The 18,229-nt window shown below is 38.1% G+C and overlaps 3 protein-coding genes across 4 annotated transcripts; all 3 read left to right on the top strand.

Moving 5' to 3' along the window:
- LOC109224105 lies at window positions 7,965–11,160 on the top strand. Its single transcript, XM_019388693.1, has 3 exons — window positions 7,965–8,258; window positions 8,619–8,909; window positions 10,431–11,160. The coding sequence occupies exons 1-3, from the start codon at window positions 8,151–8,153 to the stop codon at window positions 11,016–11,018; spliced, it is 987 nt and encodes a 328-aa protein (XP_019244238.1). The 5' UTR covers window positions 7,965–8,150; the 3' UTR covers window positions 11,019–11,160.
- On the top strand, window positions 12,416–14,484 carry LOC109224086 (pentatricopeptide repeat-containing protein At2g44880). Its single transcript, XM_019388659.1, has one exon. The coding sequence runs from the start codon at window positions 12,538–12,540 to the stop codon at window positions 14,347–14,349; it is 1,812 nt and encodes a 603-aa protein (XP_019244204.1). The 5' UTR covers window positions 12,416–12,537; the 3' UTR covers window positions 14,350–14,484.
- On the top strand, window positions 14,803–16,361 carry LOC109224090. Of its 2 annotated transcripts, none has more exons than XM_019388674.1 (4): window positions 14,803–15,000; window positions 15,333–15,444; window positions 15,653–15,713; window positions 15,835–16,357. In XM_019388674.1, exons 1-4 carry the CDS (start codon window positions 14,826–14,828, stop codon window positions 16,165–16,167), a joined length of 681 nt encoding a protein of 226 aa, XP_019244219.1. In that variant the 5' UTR covers window positions 14,803–14,825; the 3' UTR covers window positions 16,168–16,357. The 2 variants fall into 2 exon arrangements, with proteins under 2 accessions (XP_019244219.1, XP_019244226.1); XM_019388681.1 differs by lacking the exon at window positions 14,803–15,000 and adding an exon at window positions 15,012–15,149 and having other exon boundaries at window positions 15,835–16,361.

The following is an 18,229-nucleotide window of genomic DNA, read 5'->3' as shown; positions in this document are numbered from 1 at the left end:
AATCATTCTGAATGAGGGAGTCTCACCCATCAATGTGAGGCCATACAGATACCCTGTAAGCCAGAAGGATGAGATTGAAAAGATGATTAAAGAGATGCTGGAATCTGGTGTCATCAGACCTAGTGTAAGCCCATTCTCTTCTCCTATTGTTATGGATAAAAAGAAAGATGGTACATGGAGGCTTGCATTGATTATAGAAATTTAAATGACTGCACATTAAAAGATAAGTTCCCTATTCCAGTGACAGAAGAATTGCTAGATGAGTTAGGAGGATCAAAATACTTTTCAAAACTGGATCTTCGATCAGGGTATCATCAAATTAGAATGGATTAGAGGGATATTGAGAAGACAACCTTTAGATCCCATAATGGTCATTATGAGTTTGTAGTAATGCCCTTTGGCCTCACTAATGCCCCTTCAACCTTCCAAAGCCCCATGAATAAGATCTTCCAACCCTACCTAAGGAAATTCATCTTGGTGTTCTTTGATGATATCTTTATCTATAGTCCCTCCTGGTCTGAACACTTAGTTCATTTAAAAAAAGCCTTTGATATTCTACAAGAACAGAACTTGTTTGTGAAGCTCAGTAAATGTTCTTTTGGGAAGCCTGAGGTAGAGTACTTGGGTCATATTATTACACTGCAAGGGGTGACCACTGATCCTGGCAAGATACAGGTGATGACAGATTGGCCTAGTCCACAAAACCTTAAAGAACTTAGGGGGTTCTTAGGGCTAACAGGGCATTATAGAAGGTTTATTAAAGGCTATGGAATACTAGCCAGACCTCTAACTGAATTGCTTAAGAAGGATAAGTTTGGTTGGTCAGAAGAAGCTGCTAAAGCTTTCCAGAATTTGAAGCAAGCCATGAGTACTGCCCTTGTACTAGCTTTGCCAGACTTCTCTCTGGAGTTTGTGATTGAGACAGATGCATGTGGGGTGGGTATTGGAGCAGTATTAATGCAGGCCGAGCACCCCTTAGCATATATGAGCAAAGCTTTGAGTCCAAAACATCAGCAACTGTTAGTATATGAAAAGGAGATACTGGCCATTGTGACTGCCATTGACAAATGGAGGCCTTACTTAATTGGGAGACACTTTGTCATCAAAACAGATCATCAGAGCCTCAAGTACTTACTGGAGCAGAGGATCTCCACTCCTAGCCAACAGAAATGGCTAGCCAAATTGATGGGTTATGACTATACTATACTGTATAAGAAAGGGAAGGACAACATAGCAGCTGATGCATTATCAAGATGCCCAGCTACATTAGTTCAGTTGCAGATGTTAACCACTATTACTTCTGATTTCCTCCTGAAGGTCCAGCAGTCATACACAGGGGATTCTCAGATACAACAACTGCTAACTCAACTACAAATAGATCCTTTATCTAATCCAACATACCTCTTACATGCAGGAGTTTTATACAGAAAGGGAAGGATTGTTATTGGTCCTAACCCTGTTCTCAAGGAGGAGATTCTACAATATTTGCACAACTCAGTAGTTGGAGGTCATTTAGGTATAGCTGCCACTGTCTTCAAGGTTGGACAACTATACTATTGGAAGAAGATGAAACAAGACATTTATAATCATATCAGGAGCTGTGAAACTTGTCAGAAATGCAAAGGAGAAAATGTCAAATATCCAGGATTACTGCAACCACTCCCTATTCCTGAGAAAATTTGGCAGGACATTAGCTTGGATTTCATAGAAGGGCTTCCAAAGGCACACAACAAATCTGTGATTTTGGTAGTAGTGGACAAATTGAGTAAATATGCTCATTTCATTGCATTGGTCCATCCTTATACTGCTTCCATAGTGGCTCAAGATTACCTAGACAATGTCTATACGCTCCATGGCCTACCTCAAACTATAGTCAGTGGTCGAGATGTTATATTCCTCAGCAAGTTTTGGCAGGCATTATTTGAAGAACAAGGAGTTCGATTGCATCATTCCACTGCCTACCACCCTCAATCAGATGGACAAACTGAAGCTGTGAACAAATGTTTGGAAGGGTATCTCAGGTGCATGTGTAGTGAAAGACCAAAAGAGTGGCTACAATGGTTATCCTTGGCAGAGTGGTGGTATAACACCAACTTTCATACTGCCATCAAAATGACTCCATTTGAAGCAGTGTATGGGCAGAAACCACCCCTCCATTTACCCTATGTAGCTCATCATTCCATGGTTGATCAAGTGGATAGGAGTTTGCAGGCTAGAGAATCAGCTATCAGGCTACTCAAACATCACCTACAATTGGCACAATGTAGGATGAAAGCTCAGGCTGACAAGAAGAGATCTCCCAGAAACTTTGAGATAGGGGACTTGGTATTTGTCAAACTACAACCTTACAGGCAAATGTCGTTAAGAGGACACTCTTACCATAAGCTCAATCCTAAATACTTTGGACCATTTAAGATTCTACAGAAGGTGGGCACAGTAGCTTATCAACTGGAACTTCCCTCCTAGGCCAAGATCCACCATCCTTTTCATGTGTCACAGTTGAAGAAGTACATTGGAAATGTGGTTGCTATTCCAGACTTGCCAGTCTCATTATCCACTCATGGCCACATTGTCTTGGAGCCCAAAGCTATCCTAGATAGGAGGTCAGTCCAGTCCAAAGGGAAGCAGGTCGACCAAGTGTTGATCAAATGGTTCAATTGTCCCCAGGAAGACAGCACTTGGATGGACACTCATGCACTTTCTCAGCAGTTTCCTCATTTCATTCCCTGAGGACAAGGACTCTTTCAGTGGGGGGAATTTGTTATGAACTATAACTAGAAGGGTAGGAGCTTAAGGGCATAATAGTCTTTTTACTATATAAGTAGTTAGTAGTCGGTTATATCAGCTAAGGTGGTTAGAAGTAAGCTGGGAATTGAGTTAGTAAACGTAGAGAAGGGGTAGTTAAATACAAGGGAGGGGATCAATTGTAATCATCCAAGAGAAATTGAGTATTCTATCAATAAAAACTCATTCTTCTTCTTCTTCAATTCTTGTTTTCCAGTTCAATTGTGCAAATCTGTTCAGGGGTTGTTCATCATCCCAACCCTTTAGGATTGCATTGACTGTGTTCTTCATTGAGCATGTGACAGTAAGGTTGTATGGTGGGCCGGGCCCGGGCCTAAATGGGCTAAACGGGCCTGGGCTTAGCGGTCCCGGGCTCTGGCGGTCCCGGGCTTCACGGTCCCGGGCTTCGTGGGCTCAACGGGTGGGACCATCCCGTGACGGGCCTAAGCCCATATGGTCCCTGGGCTAAATGGGGCGGGCTCGTGGGCTTAGCGGGCCTAACGGGCTTTTTTATTTCCGGGCTTTTTTTAATTTTTTTTATTTAAGGCAATTTCTTGTAAACCATATATGTATGTATATATATAAATTGCTCTTATGCATGGCTATATAAATATATGTAGTATATATAATATAGAAATCTAATTATTAAAGTGCTTGACGAAAAAGTAAAATAACAAAACAATAGTAAAACTAAATTGGCATGCATAATAAATTAATAACAAAGTACAACATGAAGCATAAATACGTCTAATAATTTTAAAATAACACAAATTGTTGAAAAATCTTAAAGACGAATTTGCGGATAAATACCCTCAACACAATACTTTATATGCCTCCTTAAAATGCCTGTGGTACACCCTGAACGAAAATTTAAGACTCTTCCACAGTTCTTGCACTTTAATATTTGGCCTTCTTCATTTTCTTCAAGCACTTCATAGTATTGCGAAACAAATAAGCGCACTCTTTCCGAACGAGGCATGATTTAACTTGAAAATTGAGATTGAGACTTGAAGTCTTGAAAATTGGAGATTGAGAGATTGAGAGAAATTTAGATTGAGAAATGAGTATTGAGTATTGAAATGAAGAAGAGGGAGGGGGGTACTTATAGTGTTAGAGAAGGTTAGTTTTGTAAATTGGAAAAAGAAACGGCTATTTGTGCAATATGACCGTTGGTGGTCATTGGGGGTGGGGCCTTCATTTTGAAAAATCTTGTTTTGTAGTATATATAGTACTACTTCTTCATGTAAATATAATATATATAGTATACTAGTATAGCATACTAGTATAGTATACTAGTATAGTATACTATATATAATATGTTATGTATATATATTTCCTTATATATTTTTTTGTAGTATATATTGTATGTTATGTATATATATTCCCTTATATATTTTCTTGTAGTATATATTGTATGTTATGTATATATATTCCCTTATATATTTTCTTGTAGTATATATTGTATGTTATGTATATATATTTCCTTATATATTTTTTTGTAGTATATATTGTATGTTATGTATATATATTCCCTTATATATTTTCTTGTAGTATATATTGTATGTTATGTATATATATTCCCTTATATATTTTCTTGTAGTATATATTGTATGTTATGTATATATATTCCCTTATATATTTTCTTGTAGTATATATTGTATGTTATGTATATATATTCCCTTTATAGCTTATAAATAATTGCAAGTTAAAGACAAAAAAATATTGCAAAGAGATATTCAAGGGCATGTCTTAGAATTTTTATTACCAAAAATGGCATATCTTTCTTAGTCTTCTTCCCCCCAATGGAATGAGCACAACAAGGTACTAATACCACCATTAAAAGGAAAAAAAACTAAAGAAGATATGCCAAAGTACAAGTTACACCATAATCTACATTGTATCTCTAACAAATCTCATAAATCCTTCAAGGTTTGGAGGAGGTTCCGTTGGTGGTGGCGGAAAAGAAGCTTGTTCATCACCGCTTCCGGGCGAAGCAGCATCCTCCGCAAGTTCCGCTATCATTTCTTCATAAGCTTCGTCTATTTCCGGTTGTGATTCTGCAAGTCCAAACTTTCTTCTTTCCGAGCGGATCCAATCTCTGGATAGTACTGATTTTTCCAAGCTCTCCCTCATAGACGCTCTATGATCGCCTATTTGAAGTCTTGCTTGACTGAAAGCGCTCTCTGATGCAACTATTGAAGCTTGAATAGATAAAATATCCCGAGTCATCCTTGCTAGAACCGGAAAATATTTTTCCCTTGCCTTCCACCATTCCAAAAGATCAAAGGTGCCGTCTGGATTCTCCTTTTCAAGTCCCTGCGACAAATAAACTTGAAGCTCATTTAGATGTGAAGTCTCATCAAAATTATCACCTTGAGAACCCCTAAACTCCGTCCAAGATTTAAGTGCTTTTAGGCCCGCAGCTCTTTTAGATGATTGTGAACTAGACGAAGTAGGGGTTGGAACATTTGGCCTAGCATGATCTAACGCAAGTTGATAAGCTTTTTAAATTGTTTGAGCATTTATTTTAATTGAGGCTTTTGCCTCTGCAAGTGTAGAAAATTCCTCAACTGAAAGATCTAAAGCCTTTTAAATATTTGAGTACCAAAAGTGAGGACCTCCTAATTTCATTGTAGGATTTAACATTGCAGCAACACTATAAATAGGGGGGATAGGGAAAAAATATTTTTTAAACTTTTCTTTCATTGCATTTATAGCAAGTTTATAAATTTCCCCACCCTCCGATAATTCAACAAACAAATCACATAGTGCTGCAATATAAACTAAACAATTTAAAATAGTAGGATAATATTGCCCAGAAAATGCATTATTAGCAATTTGAAAATGTTCTAAAAAATCTATAAGAATTTTAACATTCGTCCAATCTTGATTTGTAAGGATTTCATCGTCATCCTCACCACCAACACGAGCATTAAACGTTGCATTAATTGGGTTTCTATATTCATATGCAACTAATAAACTTTCGTACATATAATTCCATCTAGTTGGACAAGGTTTAGGAACCTTTCTTTCTCTAAGGCCAAATTCATCACATTTTTTAAAATACTCTCTAAGTCTACTTCTACGGTTTGAATAAAAAAGCCAATTAAGAGCCATTCTAACCTTTTCAATTTCTAAATTTAAAATGCTCATACCATCACCGACGATTAAATGGTAAATATGACAAATACATCTCACATGGAAACAATTACTAAATGCAGGATTTAGTGCTGTTGTAAGTATGCCTATAGCACTAGTGTTACTAGAAGCATTATCCATAGAAATTGCCATTATTTTATCTCTAATGCAAAAATATCTACAAATATCTGCAACAGTGTTAGCAATAAACTTACCTGTGTGACGTGAATTAATTATTCTATAAGCAATAATGGGTTTTTGCATTATCCACTCCTCATCTATCCAATGACTTGTAACAGTTAGATAATCACAGTCATTATTACTTCTACCAATATCAGTAGTAATAGAAATTCGATTAGTTATATGAGTAAATAAATACCGCAAATATTGTTCATATTCATGTTTATATTTATAAATATCGCTCTTAACTGTTGCGCGAGGCCAACCTTTATAAGTAGGATTAAAAACTTTTCTAATATAACGCACAAAATTAGGGTTAGAAGGAAAAGTATAGGGTAAGCACATAACGGTAACCATCTTTGCTAATTCTTCACGATCTTTATTAGGATCGTAATATAAAATACCACCGGTCACAGTGTTAATTCCTGGTTGAACTAGATTTGAACCTGTACTAGGGTTAACCGCAGTATCTACACTTGTCCCCTCTTGCTGCGCTTTCATTTGTAAATATTTAACTTTATCTCTAGGGTGTGTTTGTATGTGCCTAGCCAAACTACCCGTACCGCTACGGTCTCCAGTATATTTATGCGCCAGCAATTTTCCACAAGTTTTACACTTAGCCTTATTTTGTTCTCTTACTTGAGTAAAAAAATTCCAAACTATTGATGTTTCTAGGCGTTTAGAAGGTTGTCTATTAAAAGTAGGGGTTTCTACAGGTGGGTCGGGCGGGGCATCAGTTGGGTTATTAACAGGACTAGTAGGTGTATCATCTAAATCCGGTTGGGTTTCATCTACATCCTCATTTTCCTCATCATTTTCTAAGATAGTTTGATTAGGATAAAGAGCATTCATAACTTCTTCATTTAATTGTTCACCTGGTGCAACATTATGGCAAAATTCACTATCGGAAAATTGAAAACAAGGGTTATCACTATCAAGAATAATAGGAGCAGCAGGACGGGTAACAGGTCTGGGTCGGGGGAGCCGGGAGAAGGGTAGTAGGTTGGAGACTACTTTCACCAATTTTAGCTTTTCCCTTACCACCAAATATTTTTTTCAAAGAAAATGCCATATTAATTACAGTTATGCAAACTAAACACACAAAAATATATTCTTAAAACTTAAGAGTTGGAACGAGTTTACTGAATTGCCGAACAACTTCTTGAAAATTGAAAATCGTTGAAGACTTGAATACTTCAATTCACCAACTTCACAATTTTTCACGAAATTGCAATAATAAAATAAGCAATTATAGAAGAGAAATTAGATATAGATTGAGAGAGATTGATGAATTGGTGAGTAAAAATGAAAGAATGAGGGGGTATTTATAGTTGAGAATTGGAAAAAAGTGTAATTATATAAAGTTTGGGGTTAAAATAAAGTTTGGGGGCCAAATGACTATTTTTTAAAGTGGCCAACGGATAAATTATGAAGGCCAACGGCTAGATTTTAAAAATCTGACCGTTGGTCTTTTTTTTTTAAAAATAGTCGTTGGAGCCCGTTAGGCCCGGTTGAACCGGCCCAGGCCCGCCTGCCGGTCCCGGGCTCGTGGGCTTATAGAAGAGAACCGGCCCGCGACGGGCCTCCTGCACCATTGGGGACCGGCCCACCAGGACCGTTTAGCCCGTTAAGACCGCGGGCCCTATCCGGTCCCGGTCCCAGCCCGGCCCACCATACAGCATTACGTGACAGTATGCAAAAAATCTTAAAGGACAAGTGATATTAATCTAATGTAGTAATTAAGAAAAACAATTGGAATGCAAATTAATGTAGTTAGACTTTATAGTATTTAAAAAAAATGGTCATAATTAGACTTTATAAATTATTTTAAAGAGGACCTCTATGTTTCAAATCATCAATTTTAGTCCCACATTCTTCCAAGATTTTGCTGCCATATGTCGAATCTTCCTCGACCCAAACTCGAGGGTTCTCGACCAGACCAACACTGCAAACTGCAGATTCAGATTCCTTTACCACTATTAACGAATTCTCCGTCAGCAATTCAATCGATTAGCATGACCTAAAAATTTGTAGCTCAGGTTTTTCCCATGGATCGTTGGACAGGAATTTTGAAGGTGCCCTTGTACGCTAATAGCAGTAGATATTATCGAGTTGCAGCTTCTCTTTGCCTTTCCGCTTCTACTAAATCACTCTCTGTAAGTTCTTAACAAACCCTAGACCCTGCAGAAAGTTTTAATTAATCAAACACCCCACCTCCCAATCAAATACTCTTCTTATTCTTTTTTATATTAAGAACTGACATTTTGACAATGTACCTATATGGATCAATCCATCAATCAACCGCGCCTTAATTCCAAATAAGTTGGGGTTGTTTATATGTAGCAAGGTTCACATAGGTGGAGTTATGTAGATACTGAAAAGGAAACTTTGATATCCTGTATTGAAGTGATGGATATTTTGACCATTTACTGCTTGGATAGCAATAAAGTTGCTTTCTATATTGTTTTTAATGGAATGATCGGTTCTTAATACCTTGCATTTTGTATGAAAGATAGGTACCCGCTGCAAATGCCATTTTTTTCAATGGAGATAAGGTTGAAGGGACAGGAAATCAAGTGATTGAGAGGCTATCTGACCTGCAGAAGGTAGCTGAAATCTTGGTTTCAAAATTTGGGAATTCTATCAATGCTTGGGTTGTTGAGGCACCAGTTTTTAATGGGCCTTTTGCGGTTTATAAGGACTTCATCCCTTCTGTCAATGAATATGGAGAGCCCAAATCTTATGATGCAGATGGGTTCCCTGCTTCTTCCTCCATTGTCTTGCTTTTGTGGAATTGCCTGAAAGAGGTAATTATCTATTGCTCCAAGTACTTGACTTGCTTTCAGTAATCACAATGTACCACCTTTTTTTGTTAAGTCAGTATTAAAGAGAAAACTTAAGGTGATAATCCTCGTTGGAGTTTTGGAATGTGATTTTAAGTCTTTTTGGCCGGAGATGCCCTCCTCTTGCAGTTTCTTGTAGTCACATGTATGTCCATCTCGGCTCTGTATTTTAGGTAAATATTACTCTAATTTTCAATCGAAAACCTAAATAAACCCCGGACCAAAGTGAAGGTTTTGACCATTTAGTGCAACCATCTAGTGTAAGAAGAAGTCTTTTGAGCTCTTTAGGCTAGAACTCGCACTAAACATGTTCGTGGGAAGACAAGAGATGGTTGTGGAGGTCGTATGGTCCATTGAATCACCTCTTACAGAAACATAGGAGAAAGTACTTTTCCATTTATACAAAGTATATTGATTCTGTTAATTCTCGCAAGAAGTGATGAATCACCAATTGCTTTTTGCTATTCTTCTTATACAGCTTACATTAAGGCTATAACTTGCTTCTCTGGTGGCTTGTGAATATTCTTGTTCCATTTATGTGTTTCTTTAATTTGACCTTGTTTGGCTTGTCCATATGCAGAATATTAGGAATGAAAGTGATATATTGCCTCTTTAAAGAGGGCAATTGTTTACCGTGAAAATGGTAATAACAATTAAATTTGTTGATGGGACTCTAAAAATACGTGATCTATTATGCTAGTTGTTTAAGCATATGATGCTATATGTATGAAGTTTAGAGACGAAATGCGAGCTGAAATAGAGTTATAATCAAACCGATGAACTAGCCAATCGGGGCCTCGGACTGACCGATACTGGGCCTCGAGGTCGATTCCTGGGCTCGGGCTCGAGCTATTAAGGGTAATCGGGGAAGGGCTAACAGTTATAAAACAAAATAGTGAAGGCCCTTTATGGCCAATGATAAGCAATAAATGAAGAACAAGTATGAAGATAATAAACAAGGACAACAATATCGAGATAGTATGTTAGAGAGAAAAGAGTATGTTCTTCTATATTTCATGTGGAGTAATTGGAGCATCAGACCTTGCAAAAATGACCAGGACCCCCTTTATATAGGAGGGGAGTCCCTATATAGTACAGAAGGCATTAATTGTAAAGATGTCGGATGGGACAACTAGATACGACATCCTGATTCGGGTTCAAAGTAGACCAGCTAGGGTCTGTCAGTCTTAGCCGTGCGCCTTGGGAACCTTCCATTTTTATAACTTATCATGGTTAATGCTATCATGGGGTCGAGTATCGTCGACCCTCGAGGAGAGATGCTCGACCACGGCCTCGAGCCTTCGAACCGGTTTCGCGACCTTGGGCCTTCGAGGTGATCTTCCGAAGTGCCTTAATGACCAGAAATTGGACCCTCCGATTCCGCCGTATACAGCGATTAGTACTTCTTCTTGCACATTTTTACATCACATGCAATGTTTTTGCATATTTCCAGTTGTTAAACAATTTACTCTACTGCCTTGGCAGGCAAAAAATGTCATTTCAGGGAAGCAAAAAGAGCCCTATCAAGCTGAAGTTTCTACATCAACTTCAAGTACACCAAGAACAATACTACTTGGATTTAGTAAGGGTGGTACTGTACTCAACCAGCTGGTTACTGAGCTTGGTTTTGCACCAGTCCAGTTCACTGAAGATGTATCGCTAGCAAATAAGAATGTGACAAATGGGGGATTTGCCTCCCTGCAACAAGATCAGATCATTCCAAATTCTAAGGATAGCTTCTTAAATAGCATAGCTGAATTCCATTACGTAGATGTTGGTCTAAACACACAGGGAGCATATATAACCAACGAAGATGTCATTGATAAAATTTCTGAGCGCCTCGTGCAAGGAGCCCCTGGAATTCGGTTTTTCCTTCATGGAACTCCTAGACAGTGGTGTGATGGCCGCAGGATTTGGATCCGGAAGGAGAAGGATGAGTTTTTTAGGCTGCTCAGAGGAGCAACTCGGAAGAATATGGGGAAATTGTATATACGTGAAAGATTATATTTTGGTAATAGGCTCCCTGAACTCCAGATACACTTTGAAATCATGGAGCATTTGGATGTGAGTTGAGTGTTTGTTCCTGATGAAATGCTTGTACTAAAATGTTGTCAACGTCCTGCAACTAATCTAAGGCATCAATATGATTATGGCTTTTTTGCTCCGTGATTGTCATATATATATATATTCGTATATGAATGTTGCAGTTCATGAATTTTATCATGTTTCTTTGTATATATTTCATACCTTTTCGTTTCGTTTTTTTTTAATAAAAAAACAACCTTTGTGATGGTGCCTTTTTCTTTGGGGGGTTGGGGGTGGATAAAGAAGGACAAATATTTGTGTTTCAAATATTCTGAGATAGTGTCCTATCCAAAAAAATTTGTGTTTCAAATATTCTGAGATAGTGTCCTATCTAGAGCTGTCAAAATGGGCCGGCCCAGCCCTCGCGGGCCACGAAAGTTGATGGGCTAGGACGGGCTGGCTCTTCATGCAAAAGGGCCTTAAAATGGCCAGCCCAACCCAGCCCTAAGAGGGCCGCGGGCTAGGACGGGCCAATCCTTTATTTTTAGTCTTTTTTTATAAGATAATTTTATTTTCAAATGGTTAATTAATTGACCTAACACAAATCAACACATACATCTAAAGCCGTCAAAATATAGTAAATAAACAAAAACAAAAGCCTAAATAAGATCCATGTACATATACAGATGCATACAGAATAGACATAAACCCAAAGTAAAATGGAGAAATACGTATGCATGGGAATAAAATATAAAGCAAACAGATCATTAGTCATGTACATAATGGATTGAATAGTCCAAATATTAAACTTATTTATATGTAAGATAGAAAGATTAGTAAACTCAAGAAAAAAAAACTAATTACCTTGTAGTAAGTCGTCGATGCCGAAGATCAAGAGAGATGTAGCGATAAAAAGTTGAGGATTGAGGGGAAGGAGGCAGAGAGTTGCGTTAGTATGTTGACTATTGAGGAAGAAAAGTTTATGATTAGGGTGCACGACTTAAGTCTTTAGCCCATTCTAAATCTTTACTTCCTTTTTCTTAATTTAAGATTTGAATTAAATAAATTATTGGCCCGCGGGCCAGCGTCGGCCCAGCCTCAGTCAAGCCTCAAGGGCCGCGTGCTAACTTGGGTCGGGCTTCTTAGCCTCAGTTGTGAAATGGGCTTAAAATATCTTAGCCCAACCCTACCCTAGTAGCGGGCTGGATTGGGCTGGCCTCATGGGCTAAGCCCATTTTGACGGCTCTAGAAGAACTCGTTTTCTAAGATTGGTTTCCAAAAAATAATTACGTGTTTGGGTTGAGTTTTGCGAAAAGTGATTTTAACCCTCGTGCTTCTCGTAAGGTGTATGCTAGCCCTCCCTCCCCCCTCCCTCCCGATTTCGGGGTCAATGAGTAGGCATTAATGAATTGTATTGAAGGGTGTGATCTAGTGGTAAATGAGAATGCCGGACAAAAGGAATTTTAAGTGTTCTTTTTTCTATATGTTTAAGCTTTGATAACAAAGTTATATTTTCTAAATTAAATACTATATCAAGACGAAAAATGTAACTCCCAAAACCCAATCAATGAATAATAGAAACACCCACTGGCTCTGGAGGCCAATAGAGAGAAAATGTCATGCTTTGCTCCAACAAAGGAACTCCAAAGCCACCCTTCTCCGTATTCACGCCATAATGCTTCGAAACGCCGTTGATAGTAACGTCAATCTCCTCACCAAGCTCATTTCCAGCTTCTCCGTCAGCGACCCAGTAGCTGGAATCAGCCATGGACGCCGCGTGTTCGACACAAGTCCCCAAAAGGACGACACTTTCCTCAGTAACACCATGATAAAGTCCCACATGGGAGTTGGCCAATTCGCCGAATCAACACTTCTGTATAGAGATTTACTAAGACACACTAGTTTTGAACCGGACAACTACACGTTTTCTAGCCTTTCCAAGTGTTGTGGTGCAAGATTAGTGTTGTGGGAAGGCTTGGAAGTTCATAATCATGTGTTGAAATGTGGGTTTGTGTCGAATTTGTTTGTGGCGACTTCCTTGGTCGATATGTATGGGAAGTTTGGTGAAATGGGTTTTGCTAGGAAGTTATTCGATGAAATGCTTGAGAGAAGTTCAGTCTCGTGGACAGCTTTAATTGGCGGTTATTTGAAGTTTGGTTGTATTGGTATTGCTGAAGGACTTTTTGATGCAATACCTGAGAAAGATGTAGCTGCATTCAATGTGATGATTGATGCTTACGTGAAGAAAGCAGATATGGTGTCAGCAAATACATTGTTTGAGGCAATGCCGGAGAGAAATGTGATTTCTTGGACTAGTATGATCGACGGGTACTGCAGTAATGGTAACATAAATGAAGCAAGGGTGTTATTTGATGCAATGCCGGAGAGGAATTTGTTCTCTTGGAATGCAATGATTGGTGGATACTGTCAAAACAAACAGCCGCAAGAGGCTTTGAAGTTGTTCCATGCGTTGCAGTCGGGGACGACATTGGAGCCGGATGATGTTACTGTTGTTAGTGTGCTACCAGCTATTGCTGATTTGGGTGCTTTAGATTTGGGTAACTGGGTTCACCAGTATGTGAAGAGGAAGAAATTAGATAGATCTTCAAATGTTTGTACTGCTTTAGTTGATATGTATAGCAAGTGTGGGGAAATTGCAAAAGCCAGGGAATTTTTTGATGAGGTAAAAGTAAAAGAAACATCAAATTGGAATGCTTTAATTAATGGACTGGCGGTGAATGGATCTGCTAAAGAAGCGTTGGAGGTGTTTGAGGAGATGAAGAGTAAAGGATACAAACCAAATGAGATTACTATGCTTGGTGTTTTGTCAGCTTGTAACCATGGTGGATTGGTGGAGGAAGGCAAGAAATGGTTTATAGCAATGGAGAATTATGGGCTTACTCCTCAAATTGAGCACTATGGTTGTCTGGTTGATCTCTTGGGGAGGTCAGGGTGTTTGGAGGAAGCCGAAAACTTGATAGAAACCATGCCTTATGAGGTCAATGGAATAATATTGAGTTCCTTTCTATTTGCGTGTGGTTATGCCAAAGATGTTACAAGGGCTGAGAAGGTCAAGAAAAAGGCAATTGAGATGGAACCGTGGAATGATGGAATCTACATTATGTTGAGGAACTTGTATGCCACCGACAAAAGGTGGAGTGATGTTGAAGAAATTAAGGGGTGGATGAGGAGAGAAGGGGCAAAAAAAGAGGCAGGTTGCAGTACAATTGAAGTTAATGGTATGGTTTGGGCATTTTTAGCTGGAGATAAGATACATCCACAGTGTGAGGAAATACGTCTTCTATTGGAGCATTTGCGGTTGTACATGAGAGGTCAGGATACACCTTATAGTAATGATATTGGATTGGCTGAATTTTGAATGACGACTATCTTGCCAATACTACATGTGTTTCACAGCTTGTATATACTGGTGTTTTCCCTCATATCTCAGATGTCAGCCTTGAGGTTACGAATAACATGCACGACAATCAAGATGGGCTCAAAGACCACAACCTTTAAGGAGACATGATAAACACCCTTACCTTCCCGAAAACGGTGCGCTACTAATGTGTTGAACTGATTCTTTGTTAAGAGTGTAATTTATAAACTAAAGTTGTGAACCATAAGAAGAGCCTCAGACTGAAGATCAAGAGGAAACCAGTACTTGAATGTCAGTGTTGGTTTGGAATCAGAAATGTCCGCTGCACAAGTATGGTTCTTTTGGAATTACTGTTGCATGATAAAGACAGAGCGTCATGTGGGAGTCCATCGTGTAGATTCCTGCTTAAGCTAAAGCTTGATAGAAGTCAAGAATCTACACCATAAGCTCCCACATGATGAAAGTTTGTAACTTTAATGTTGTTGGTTAGGTATCAGAATTGTCCCTGGCACAAGATATGGCTCTTTTGGGATTACTGTTGCATGGCAAAATTTAGAGCATCATGTGAGAGTCCATCGTGTAGATTCCTGCTTAAGTCCAAGCTAAATCTTGATGAAAGTCAGGAATCAGATATAGCAAACCAATGGAAAGGTAGTTACTGGATTCTTTGCTTGCACACATCACCTAGACAGACAAACAAGCCATTCCTAGTCTTTCTTTCTCGTTCTTTATATACTTTCATTGAATCTATTTGTTCATATTGGCAAAGATGGGTCTAATCATGAGCTTCATGGGAAAAGGTCAATCATCTTCACTTTCTTTTAAAACTTATACTTTTGCTAATCATCTCTATTCGTCACCTCGTATTTTCTGGGTTTCCCCTCATTCCCCCAAGTCAAGTTTCTTTGAGCATAGCTGTCGTTTGTACATTTTATGTTCAGAAGGCAATGACATTTGTAAACCATAACCATTCAACTCTACAGGATTGCCGACACAGCTTACAGGTAAGGTGACGGGAAAATTTCACGAGTCTTTCGTGAATAAAAATATCACGGATTTTGAAGGGTTCCATCTGGCAATTCTTGACATGTTCGTGTAAGATTCTTTGTCCAAAACTCAGATAAACTTATGTTGATACAACGAGCCTTAACTACCAAAGAAAAATGAAGATGCAATTGGCCTTATTTATAAATATATTATCATTTCGGTGTCCGACTAACTGTCATCAACTGGTTTGTTCTTAGCTAAATGAAACTATAGAACCATTATCCTTAGGTAACGCTGAAATTTCTTTTTTCCGCAGCACTGTGAATGGTGCATTGCCTGGTAAGCACTGGATTGTGCCTTCGAGTGACAAAATTAAGGTCATTATCTCTCTCTCTCTCTCTCTCTCTCTCTCTCTCTCTCTCTCTCTCTCTCTTTCTCTCTCTCTATATGCTCGCACACACACACACAAACAACTGGTTCCTAATGCATCTAATATAGGAGTGTTTTGAGGATTGGAAGCAACTCGATGAAGAAGGCAAGAAGAAGAAGGTCCTAGAGTTCATGGAGAAGAACATAAAACTAAACAGGTTGGATCAGACTTCGCTCATCATTGGGCTGGCAACACCGCCTGCAGCAATGGCAGCCAAGAGAGCCGGTGAAGGTGTGCCTCAGCTCAAATTTATTAAATCCATTCCAGACGTGCTGTTTGTACCTGCTGCTACATTGGTTGCTCTTGCGTCAGTTAAGCTTTCCAGAAAGATACTCCTCCAACACGCAGCATCTGAAGACCGTCTAATTGAAAGAAACCATCCTGGAACTTTGGATTCTTAAGCTTCGCGATGACAATTTTCAATTGGTATACAAGTTTGTTTAGCTGTTATTCAACAGTTCTTACCAGCCAAATGTAAAAAGAAACATCACATTTGATATGCATATAACAGTTGGAGATAATCAATAAATTAAAACCATGCACATTTTATGTATACTCAGAATAAGGAATTAATGCATGCTCCTTATTAGATGAACTGGTTTCAAACCATTCCTACCACGACCAGTCAAATATAAGGGAGTGTCTCATTATACAAAAAAGTTCACAAATTTATGAGGGAAAGAGAATTTCCTCACACTTAAGGCTTGTGACACATAGCGCATTAACATATACAGTGGTAAACCACAAGGTAAATTCAAGAAACTCTTCCAAGTTAAAAGGGACAAGGATAGTGCCCACCCTGACATGTGAACAGACCTCAAAATGAAAAGGGGCCACCTTTCTTGGCATCTATTATACAATAGCTCAGATGATGGGTGACAACTCAATGCTATGCTACAAAAATATGACCACTAACATATTTTCCCGTGAAACACATTTGCTAACCAAGGAGAATATACTCCCATATGCCCACATGAAACACGTTCATACATCCAATACAACATGTTGCAGATAAACTATTAATGGAACAACAGGACAGCTGAAGCACTTGTGGTATAAAAAGATCAAACTGAAATTCAGAGGTTAACAGAAAAAAATAACTCAAAGGATATTTAAGAGGGTTGGAATTCGTTTTGTTGATGGTTAGGTAGAGTTAACCTCTTTAATTTTGCAAAATTTTATTTCTTAACCACATCGTAGCCTTTAGTATGCAGGGGCGGATCTACCTTAGCCCAAGCGGTGTCACGTGACACCGCTTCGTCGAAAATCTTTACTAATTATTTATATATAATTCAAATGAAAAAAAAAAAAGAACAACTCTAATATAGGTTAAGTGACACCACTTGTAACAAAGAGGCGTCTAGCTTATCTGGTTGAGGCCTGAAGATTTCTAAGTAAGGTCGTGAGTTCGAACTTGTGTAGCTTCGCTTTATGTTTTAATACTTTTGTTACTACTTGACTAGCACAATACATTTTATAAAGGAAAATTACCAGCTATGTCCATTTATAAGTAGCTCATTATAAAAATTGGCCAATTGATAAAATATTATTAATATTAGCCAATTAGCTATTTGTAGCAAAAAATATCAAATTTCTTCTTTGTTTTTAGTGGGTGTTATTAGAATAGATTGGGCACAACTTAAGGAGCTTGAATCTCAGTTTTGGGATGATTTGGTGAAGTTTTGAGGTGGTTTGAATTGAAAATTCGAAATAAAAGCTGAACATGAAAAAAAATGATATGTGTATCACAGTGTGTATCATTTGTGTATCACATATGTATCAATTGTGTATCACATGTATATCTATGTATACGTGTGTGTGTGATACATGCGTGATACATGTTTGATACATGTGTCGCAGAAGACTTTTTTGAACTCGATTTAATTACGAATTTTGATACAAAACCAGTCCAAATCACCTCCAATCTTCCTCAAATTTTGTATATTGACTTATCTATATATTTTCAATGAATTTCAACTATACCCATTGAAAAAGTTCCTTTTTTGTTTAGATTTTTGGAATATTGTATATATTTTTGTATTTCATCACCTTATTTGCTACCCCGTCCATGAAATTTCCTTTCCGTCTTGTATCTAATGTTGCTAATCACGCTTAAAAATATGGAAGGTGATTTTTGCATGTGATTCTTTGAGAGAAAGAACCCTATTATTTGGTTTTTCAATTTTTGTTGGCTAGTTTTGGTAAGTCTATGACTAATGGCTAGAGGTTGGTAAGTTGAGATTTATTTGGGACATTTGTGTAAGTTTCCCTTTTATAAATTGAAGGATGCTGCATTATAAGTTGTGTTATTTCTTTTTCTTGATTGTTTTTTTAAATATGATATTATTACAGTAATTTTTTTTATTTGTTCACGTTTAAAATGGTGACACCGCTTACAAAAATTTCTGCGTACGCCACTGTTAGTATGTATTGATGGCTCCCTTCAACTTGTCTAACTATCAG

The sequence above is a fragment of the Nicotiana attenuata genome, chromosome 1, assembly GCF_001879085.1.
Source record: "Nicotiana attenuata strain UT chromosome 1, NIATTr2, whole genome shotgun sequence".
NCBI classification, from domain to species: Eukaryota; Viridiplantae; Streptophyta; class Magnoliopsida; order Solanales; family Solanaceae; genus Nicotiana; species Nicotiana attenuata.
This window is presented reverse-complemented; position numbering and strand designations above follow the sequence as displayed.